The 10,904-nt window shown below is 39.7% G+C and overlaps 1 protein-coding gene and 1 long non-coding RNA gene across 2 annotated transcripts; both read right to left on the minus strand.

Annotated features, from left to right (window-relative positions):
• Positions 1 to 1,910: 1,910 nt before the first annotated feature.
• On the minus strand, positions 1,911 to 2,999 carry LOC109472461 (the record flags this gene model as incomplete). Its single annotated transcript, XM_019772239.1, has 3 exons — positions 2,865 to 2,999; positions 2,262 to 2,384; positions 1,911 to 2,045 (listed from the first exon to the last, which is right to left on the minus strand). Coding segments are annotated over exons 1-3 (393 nt in total), but the record flags the coding sequence as incomplete, so codon positions are not given.
• Positions 3,000 to 3,467: 468 nt separating this feature from the next.
• On the minus strand, positions 3,468 to 6,699 carry LOC109472469. Its single transcript, XR_002140376.1, has 3 exons — positions 6,375 to 6,699; positions 5,791 to 5,912; positions 3,468 to 3,564 (listed from the first exon to the last, which is right to left on the minus strand). It is a non-coding gene; the product is annotated as an uncharacterized LOC109472469 (long non-coding RNA).
• Between the last annotated feature and the right edge of the window lie 4,205 nt (positions 6,700 to 10,904).

Raw genomic sequence — 10,904 nt, forward strand, 5'->3', positions numbered from 1 at the left:
TAATATTGCATAGAATCATAAACTGTCTGACCATTATATGCTATCTTACATTTTTATGGCACTAAATAATAAATAAATATTATCCAGAAACTACAGAAATTTTAGTGGTCCAAAGAAAGTAATGCCATGGTTATTTAACTCATACTATATACACCAGGCCTATTTACGATAGTTTGGAAAAGTGCTTGGAAGCTTGAAAAATTAGAAAATATGGTTACCGTTGATGCATGAACCTGTCCACATATTGTCATCATATAATTCAACTTGCAACATTTAACTTGATGCTTCTTGTCTCTGATTTAGATATAGTTATAAAAGACCAGCTTCAATAGCTTATGCTTGTAAATAATAATCATTGTACTAATTACAATCAAGAGACACAAATGTTATTTAACATGTCAAATAATTATGTAGTTTAATGTCCACATTCACCTCCCATTGTGCACATAAATGTACACAATACATTTTTAATATACAAATAGAATAAACAAATTGAGTTTGATATATTTATACATTTCATCATACCATTTTCCTCAAGCAAGCAATGTTTTCAATGATAGTCAAAGCTTAAGTCAGTTTGATTACATTGGAATTGCTACTCTGAGCATACATAGCATTTCAAATTCTAAATCTCTTAAATCTGCTACTGTACAATAATCATATATGCATAATGCTTATATTTGGAGCTTTTTTTTTACAAAATTTCTAGTATTACAACTTAATACAAGCCTGACCTTAAATTTAGCACAGGACTTCTCTTACATTCAGTTTCTCACAGTACAGATACCAATCCATCAATTCAGCAAGCAATGTCATTTCTGAGTATCAATTCAATAAGTTTGAATGCTCTCAGAGTTCCAGGAAGAATAAGATCATGTTAATGCTACGTGAAGACATACTGTTACATTACATACTCGTTGACTACATGTACCTTGTATGCTTGTTTTGTTCATGGCTGCTTTCTTTTTTTTGCACCATTTTTGTTCATGGTTTGATTCCTTTTTTTTTTGGACCAGATTTGTTTACAGTTTGCTTCCCTTTCTTCAAACCAGTTTTGTTTGTGGTCTGTTTTCCTTTTTTTGGACCTGATTTGTTCACAGTTGTCTTTGCTTTTTTGGCACCTGGCTTTGCTTTCTTCGACTTGATCTTAATGTTGATCGGATCCATGTTTTTTTTTACTGTACCTTTCCAGCAATGCCCTTGTTTTTTCAGTTAAAACAGTTTCTTTTTTTACTGGTGCCTCATATTCTTTCACAGAACACAATTCCCAGGAAGGTCTCCCTGGATCAGCCATTTCACTTTCTAAGAAGGCATGCCACCAGGGCAGAAAACTGTCGTTAACCTTGGGGGTCTCAGCCCAAAGGTTCAAGTTTTTCCTCATAGACTGTATGGTGCTGATATGTTTATTTATGGCACCGTCTTCGAAGTCAACCTTCCACTCTTGAACTGTGGATAGTTCTGGAAATGTTGGGTTAACGTTTCAACAGGAATTTCTACTTCATCCTCACTTTCTGGCCACAATCTTGCTGTTAGCTGCACCTTTCCACCTTCAAGTTTGGCTGTGTATTGGTGGGGCCTTGAATGGCCAGAAATTCCAGAGATGTGTCGGTCAATGTCTTCCCGAAAGTCCCACATGCTATTCATGACACTGTGGAAAATAAGTCATCATCACATCATGAAGGTCAATAAAAGTGCTGGTTACCCTCAGTATAAAAGTCAAATGACATGAAGTTATTGGTGGCACCACCATTTCTTAAAAATTTCCATCAATTCTTAAATCAATGATTGAAGTATTAGTGCATAAGGAATATATAAGCAGGTACATGGTAAACTTATATTTCCCATAGTAATAAGACATACATTGCATATCTTGCTATTCTTTGCTTGAAATTTTACAGAACTTTTCAAACCTGCACTGTGGTGTAGGCTTGTAAGCGGTCTGGGATGGTTGGTGCATCATGAAGCAGCAGGTGTGTGGATACTCTGCTGAACATCTGGTCCACGTCTTCATGTGTGTGGCCAGGCATTAGGTACCCCAACTTCACCTGTAGTAAAGAACAAAGTGTCATGATGAATTTGTTCAAATAATTTCAACACCAAGATACATGTACAACATATAGGTGTGGCATGTCTTTGAGAAAACAAAGCCACTGACATTTTTGTTTTTTTGTCGGAGTAGAGTCACTGTAAATACATTTGTCATGTGCAATTTAAGTTATACATGTACTACTGTAGGAAAATGAGTATGACTTTCCTGTTACCTTTCTAAAGATTCCAAGCTTGACAAGCCAGGTAGAGAATGCAATAACATACTTGTTTTTGCATTCTTTTGCTGAATTGTCTAGCTGCAGGTAAAGCGTGTTTGGTAGATGGCCATTGTATTCCTGTGGAAAGGGGTTTAGATATCAGTACCACATGGTCAGTTGATATTGCAAGTCATGATCATAGCTGTTAATTTGTGAATGACCTTACAATAATACTCTGTCCTTGCGCCACACGACCCCACCTATGGGAATTTTGTAGGCTATATCTATTTCAAAATGTCTATTTTACTCAACTATTGGTTTAGGAGCACAGCCAAGGCTGCCCAATCCCCATCCTGTGGCTATTGCAAAGGCCTGTTCACAAAGACAAATTAATTATTAAAGTCATATCAATTTTTTTTGGCATTTGCATTAGATTGTTTAGTAATTGTAACCATCTATTATGTTTCAAGTTGGATTCAGTCCTAGCTGTCTTAAAAGAAAAGTACAAACATGTATAACACAGCTAACACTATTATGTGTATGTATACACAGGTACAAAATTGTAGATACATGTACTATACATGTATTTGTAAAGCCAAAGTAGCCTATGTGACTTACCTTAGCTACCTCCAGTAGACTACGTATCAAAACGTTAACTGTGATATTGGTGTCCATGTGGAACTTTGGCGTCCAAGCATATATGAATGCCTTCTTCTGTCCATGTGCCAAAGCACCAGTCAGGTGAACTTTCATCGGTTCCAGAGCTGCTAGGGACTACATATGGGAACCCAATCAGAACTAGAAAGGCCGACATTTGTTTGGGAGCAAATGCAGCAAATGACGTCACCACACCACATGCACAGTGTGAAAGAATCCACTTGTGGTTAAGCCATAACAATGCTTAACAAACTGTACAATTTCAAATGTGCCAAATATAACAGTCACAGACTCTAATCAATATAATGTTCTTCATCATCATCTACATGTATCTACAAAATTGGTTCAATGCACCACATTACTAATGAATGCATAACATATACAAACTACATGTACATGTAAACATGTAAAACAAACATCGTCAGGCAAAGTTTGATGCATACATGTTCGCAAAAAAAAAATACATCTCCAAATATTTTTAACACATGTGCAAAGATTGTGTGCATTTTATAAAATGATTATCTCCCTCACCTTTGTTTGAGCAGCAAAATGAGGTATCGATGTCTTGTTTTGATCCATGGAATCAATGATGATGGACAGGTAGTTCTTTGGTTCTTTCTTCGCTTTCTTTATGTGTTTATAATACTTTTGCCTGGCTGAGCTGATAAAGAGACAAAGACATTACAGTTTAGGCCATTCCAATAAGATTTGTTGGTCTTCAGGCATTTTTATGTCAAATTTTACCAAGAGGACATCCAAAAAAACAGGGGGCTGGGATAAAGATAATGCCATTCACTACCTAAAATTGTGTGCACCAAAGTACAGAATTCCCCCTATGTTCTGTTTTCCGGTAGATGTTTCAATTCTTTTTTTTAATCTGAGAATCAAGAAAGTAAATTGGTGTGGCCTTATATCATACTAAGCAAATCTAATCTGCATGCATACTGGCAGCATAAGATTCAGAAACATGTTGGAAACATGGTTATTAGAAAGGAAGAGATTTTTTTCCATTTTCTGATCATTTTCCTTACTGTGAAGATGCAAATTGTTTCTATAAGCGTTTCCCAGTAGGTCTCACAGGCTAGGGGGTTAAAGAAACCTGCCCTCAGAAGTGTGATAATGGGACATTGATTGACAGCTGACACATGGCTCACATTATGGTTCCTGTGAGTAGGATTTCAGGTCATTGGTTAAACATTCAGGATAAGTATGTTTTCTCATCATTTTAGAAACATCTTTGAGGGTTTGTCAGCAAAAGTACTTTTAGTACAAACAAGGTCGAGGGTGAGGGCGGGGTCACGGATTACAAATCAAACCAAAATACTAGAGTTCCACGATCTCATACCTTCGCCAAATGATGTTAGCCTTTATGAGTAAGAAATTATAGATTAATCCCCCTGATTGTGCAAATAGGATCCTATATTTGCATCAATTATATCTGTTGATCATATTCTACACCAGAAGACAGCCTTATCTTATCAAAGAATGCCATTATAGCATTTCCTCATAAATTATGCAAATGAGGTCCTTATTTGAATAAGTTATGTTTAATTATGTTCACCTTCACATGACTTTCAAATATCCCAAGTATGACATTCCAGGCAGTTACCACTATGTAAATATAACCATTTCTCATTAATTATGCAAATTAAGTCTTCATTTGCATAATCGATATCTGCCTGTATTTCTGCCGTTCTTAATTACATATGTCACAAGCTTGAATAGTCCTATCAGGGAATGCAGATGATTTATAGAATTTCCTCATTAATTATGCAAATTACATTAATATATGCATAATTATAATATTATTATGTTAAGCATCACCTCAGCTACCTACATGCCAAAAATTACGACGATCCATCAATCGGTTCTAGAGTTATCCGCCTTTAAATATTTTTCAACTAACGCCCCTGCAGTTTCAGAGCAAGCCGCTAGGGAGGCCAAACTCACATCACTTCTTCCCCAGCACAAGAGCTACCTACCATCCAAATTTCGTCACCCTAGCATGTCTAGATCACGAGATATCAAAACCGGAAGTTCAGCTGCAGTACCATAACAAGCCGCTAGGGGGCCCAAAATCTAATCAGTTCCACGTCTCATGAAGACCTATCCACCTACCAAATATCAAGACAATCCATTTTAGCCTTCTTGAGTTATCGTGCTGACACACACACACACACACACACACACACACACACACACACAGACACACGAACGCCTACGAAAACATAACCTTCTTGGCGAAGGTAATGAAAGAAGTCATCATCATGGTTGCATTTTTTTACATTTTGGTGGATCCACCAAGCGGGGTGAAAGTGGAGATATGAGAGGAAGGTCACACTTTTCCTAACACCTGTGTGCAAAATACATAAGAATCACAATCTGCAAGGCGTCAGACAGAAACTGGGGCATATATATGATATGACAAAAAAGCCACAAATTTCCCCACCATTAACTCTACTACTGGGAGAGTACATCTCTGACACACAATGCATTATCTTACAGTGCAAAGCTTGATGATAACTGCTGTTAATAGAAGTGTTTTTGGAGGTAAACCATCAAAGAAGTTAACACACCAAAAAGTTGTATTCAACCATTTCAACCGATGACCTGAAATCCTACTGGAAGCATAATGTGAGCCATGTGTGCTGTTAATCACACCTCTGACTCTGCCCTACATATACTGATAGGATATATATGAAGTCTGCTTTTAAAACTTCAGCAACAATAAAGCCTACAGTCACTGTGGTACTTTTCATCTATAATGAGGTTGTCACTTGTGCCTATATAAGTAAACATTACTATTGACAATTGGTATAAAAATGGTTAGTCTTGGTACTGGATATATACATTGTGTATATGCTACAAATGCACAAAGAGGACTTACTTCTGTAAGCTGAAATGGGCTTGCCTCCTGTCTCTTACTTCTTGTATGTCTTCATCACTTTGGGCACGAGCAAGGAGTGTCTTCAAAGTATCACACTCATCACATTTAGCCATTCTGTTCTTCTGCAGAAATAATTTATTCATCCAATTAGATTATTTAATTCCTTTTTCAAACTTTTCTATGACCTACTTTAACCTCAGACATCTACATGTACCGGTATCTTAAAACAAGCTATGATTGCAGATTGTTTTCCAGGCCAATTTAGTTTTCTCTGACTGTGATAATTACATGCATTATTCCTCAAATTTACAGGAAAAAACATCAAAAGTAATTGAAGGTATCAAAATTTAGAAACAAATCTGTTTAGCAGGCCTAGCCTGCAAAAGAGACATCCCAATGCTACAGGACCAGGTGACAATCATACATGTATATTTTCCCGTGCCATTAATGGCAATATGGTTAGTGTGGTGCATTTAATAATAAACACTCATTGACAAGTACAATGTAGATTTTGACAAGATGTGTTAGAAAATCATAATCTGAATAAATAAAGTAACAAAGAGATAGTTCTAATGTGAACTTACTGCTGGAATTTTGAGCTTGGGAAACTCTTTTTTCCACATCTGTCTAAATCGGGATTCTTCAAGTGTTCTTTCATCCCAGTGGTCAGCCTTGTAAAACCCAAAGATGTCTCGTACTGTTGCACACTGTGGGAGGTGTATGTCTTGACTGTTTGGCAAATGATCACCAAACCTTTTTGAATGGGTTTTCAACCACTCCCTTGCAATCAGATACCTTTTTGAATGATACTTCATTCCCTTTCTTGCATCAGGTACAATCTGTCGTTTGGCTTCATAGATGGTTTTAATTTCGTAGAACCTGAAAAAAAGATTCAGGACGTAGTCTCAAGGGAACAGATACAAGTCAGAGAATGTTTTCTATTATGGTTTTTATCATCGCTCAAAGTCTAGCACCGCTCAAAGTCTAGCACCGTGAAACAAAAAACTTTTCCTGGGGCGTGCAAAAATACTGGCGGCTTGCGGGGGGACACGCTTCCCTCCCGTACCAAGCGCATGGGAAAAAAGGAAAAATCACTGCTAGAAATCTAGAAGAATTTAGAATGAAGCAAATACCCTTTCTGGGGCGTGTGGAGTACTTCCCTCCCGTTCCAAAAGGAGGGGCGAAGTGGATGAGGTGATGACGGGTAGCAAAGGTACGAACTAACAACTCAACAAAACACAAAAGGGGGGGGGGGACCAACCTCGAGGTCGTCCTCGTCGCTGTCCGACTCCGAGCTGGAGTCGGCGTGGCTTCGCCTCGGCTGTTGTTGGCGGGGCCCCTTGGGCCGCGGCCCGTTGTCCGGGGGTGCTGCGGGGCGCTTCTTCTGGGTGTCGGACGGAGTGGGGGCTGGGGGTGCATCTTCTACCAGCGTGACGGCGGCCTGGGCCGCGTCCTTGGCCGCCTGGTCTTGTCGTACGGGCTGGGCGTCCATGGTGCTGTTGGCGGCCAGGATGGTGAAGTGCGCCAATCTGACGATGGATGCCTGCTCCTTGGGCGGGAGGCCCGCCATCTCTAGGGTGGTCTCTGGGTCCTCCCCGGTAAGTCGCTGAAGCTTCTCGCCGATCTCCTCTCTATTCAAGGCGTGGAGAGCCACATCCTTGGTGAAACGGGCTCGTAGTGGTTCGTCGGGAAGGTCTTCCTCACCGCGGACCTTCTTCACTAGGTTAAAGATTTAAACATTGAATTTTGAACTTTTAATCAAACCACTGCAATGATAGATGGGAAAACTGTAACAACTAGGAAGAAAAGGACTTTCCTCAACAGTTGGGGGGCAAAACATGAGCATTTTTCAGTTGATTCAGGATCAGAATCAATTTTTTTTTGCAAATCAGAAAAAAACGAAGAGGCGAATCCGAGAACCAACAAATTAAATTGGTGTGGCCTTACTTCTTACAGGTAGCCCCTCCCTCCCATATTCTACTGACTGCCGTATCTTTGATATTGTGTTCAACTATATTCATCACTCTGGAAGATTTGACCAATCACATTTCTATCTTTTGTAGTTCAATGTCTGAATCTTTATTGATTGTGTATTTATACAACAAAAGGCATCTCACTGTCACTATCATTCGTGTTTGAGTGTAAAGGATACAACAGAATTATGTGTAAATAACTTCTATAGAAGACTGTATTGCAAGTTTACTATGTATACTAGTATATACACAATGTCTATGTATAGACACAATATCTAACCTTCATCGACGTAAATACGTCATACAAAGATGTCAAAATATTATGGAATAAAAGACTTCTCAAGACCACAAATTAACGCTCTTGGTGCGCCAGCCACTTTCATTTATGTTTAAGTTATCTGTTAACATTTAAATTATGTTTTATGACCAGCCGATTCACATAAGCACAACACGTGCTTTTGTATTTAGTGCTGAAAAATCCATGTGAATAAAAAAAAAATAGCAATGCAAATCACTTAAACGCTATTGGTCAATATGCCACCTTGGTAGACTTGCTAATTGTAATTGACAGTCAACACCTGCTTTGTATGAATCGGACGTCATCATTGGCTTTCTGATTAAATCAAAGTCGCTTCGGATGGTAAGCGGACATATTTCACTACTTCGCTTACCATCTCCACCGCCTTATTGAAGTTTTTCCCCGAGGAGTCGACTACGCTGTATCTGTCCAAGGAGGCTCTGAGACAGTTCTAGAAAATAGGTTTCGCAGCATCTCATCCTTCAGAGCATCATAGTCACACGTTGACACTAACTTCCTCAGGCGTTCCACGTACGCTTCGATTCTTTCTCCTTGGGCTTGTTCACATGTATTGAATTTGTATCTCTCATACACGGTATTCTTCAGTGGCTTTAAGTGCTTGTCTAAGGCTTCTATAATCTTATCGGGGTCTTGCCTGGGGTCTGCATCTGGCTGACCATTGTCGGCTTCTATATCTATGTTTCTGAGTATATCCAGGCAATGTCTGCCGATGACGGTCTTCAGTGTGGCTATTGTAGAAGGCTTGGAAGCCATGTTATTTTTTTTAACTCAGCCTTTCACAATATGAATACAGTTTTGAATACTAAGAAGCCATGTTTTTTTTTGGGGGGGGGTGATGTTGTTCTCATTGAAATACATTTTTGGAGCGAGTTTTCAAGATTGGACTTTGATTTTTATTTTGCTTTTCTGTTCATACACAGAGCATATATGTATTTACATTGGAGAAAGGCAAAATGCAAGACCTGTTCCACAAACTATACCAATGAAAATTATCATTGTAATGACCACTATATATATATCTACCTTTTCTTGTTTCATAATGCAATTTCAACACAAAATATATCCGGTAAGCCTGTACATTCATGTTGTTTACACTTTCAGTACACAATTCTTCTGACACGTGTCTATCGTCGTGTCAATCTGGCTCGTACCTCCCGACTGATATAGTCAAACGTGGCCTTTCTCATTCGAAAGTTTTCGACCCAGTCTTTCTCCGAGAAAGTTTGTAGGACATCGCGTCCGTGCTGCGATCCCTGGACTACATCGTTCTCTGTACCCTCCTTGCGCTTAGAGCAGCTTGAATGGCCAGGCACGCAAATAACATGCGGCGGCGACGACGAATTCTTCCAAGGGCCAGCCGTAGCCCGCGTCTCCTTCGTACTCCTCGCAGCCGGTTGCAAGCCACAATCCACAAGAAAAGCACAACTATGTCCTCTTTGTCCACCATGTTTTGCGAAGGATGCCCTTTCACCCCTTTAATAGCCTATGACATTGCCACGACGCCGTCTTGCGTGTTTTCATACCTTGATACCTTGATACCGTCTTCGGGATGAGAGGTAATCCTGTGGTGATCCCGATCTCGACTTCACTCAGTGTTATACTTTATGCTCTCCCAGTATTTGTCTAGGTTCGTCTTGAACTCGTTTACTGACTCTGAGTCAATTACAGCCTGTGGTAGACTGTTCCAATCCCTAACGACCCGGACGCTAAATGACTGTCGTCTAACTCTTCCCTTGGCCAAAGGGACCTCCAGTTTGCAACTGTGCCCTCTTGTTGATCCTTCTGTTCGCTTCTTGAAGAAGGATTCGAGTTGGATTCCCTCCAGCCCTCTTGCTAGTTTGAATACCTGAATCATGTCTCCTCTGCGCCTCCTATACTGTAGGGAGGGAAGGCCTAAGGTCTTCAGTCTCTCCTGGTAGGGTAGATCCCTGAGATTCAGAGGGAGTTTGGTGGCCCTTCTTTGTACCTTCTCTAATTCCTGCTGGTCTAACCGGAAGTGAGGCCCCCATATCACGTTAGCGTACTCAAGGTGAGGGCGAACCAGGGACTTGTATAGTAATGGTATAGTCTTAGAGTCCAGGTTATGAAAGGTTCTTTTGATTATCCCTAGCATCCTGTTTGCCTTCCTTGCTGCCGCTGCAGTGTTTGCGTGAAAGGTTAGTCTGTTGTCCATTAGCACCCCCAAGTCCTTTTCTTCTACTGTTTCCTGGATCTCCTGGGATCCTAGTGTGTACGTAGCCTTGGTGTTCTGCTTCCCTAGATGCAGCACCTTGCACTTGCCAGAGTTGAAAGGCAGCTGCCATTTAGTAGACCAGTTGAGTGCTTCGTCCAGATCTTGTTGTAGGATCTCCCTACCCTCAGCTGTTGCCACTGTGTGGTAGATTTTGCTGTCGTCAGCAAAAATCACGGCGGTCTGTCACTACGGTATTCTTTCCCATTGCTAGGCGCGTTCTAAAAGGTATCGGATTACAAGACGCTATTTGGGCCAAGTTTGGCCTACCAGTAAAACACTTGAAAATAAACAAGAAGGATTTAATGGTAAATTTCGTCAAATTAAAATGAAATTATTGCCTTAACATCCTTTCAATATTAGCTGTTTATGTTAAATTATTGATTTTTCAAAATTTCGCTCCGAAAGACGATTTTTTTTCGGATTTCCGACCACAAGTCATGTCATGTTTTTAGGCAAACATCGTTTTAACCTGGCTACGTATATTACCCCAGATTCCCGATTTTTTATAATTTTCGACGACTAGGAATAAGATAAAGAAATCGTGTTTTAGGGATTTTTAATTTCTGATTTAAGTCTAGTTTTGTTCGAC

Source organism: Branchiostoma belcheri, unplaced genomic scaffold (assembly GCF_001625305.1).
Source record: "Branchiostoma belcheri isolate BF01 breed outbred unplaced genomic scaffold, Haploidv18h27 scaffold277, whole genome shotgun sequence".
Classification (NCBI taxonomy): domain Eukaryota; kingdom Metazoa; phylum Chordata; class Leptocardii; order Amphioxiformes; family Branchiostomatidae; genus Branchiostoma; species Branchiostoma belcheri.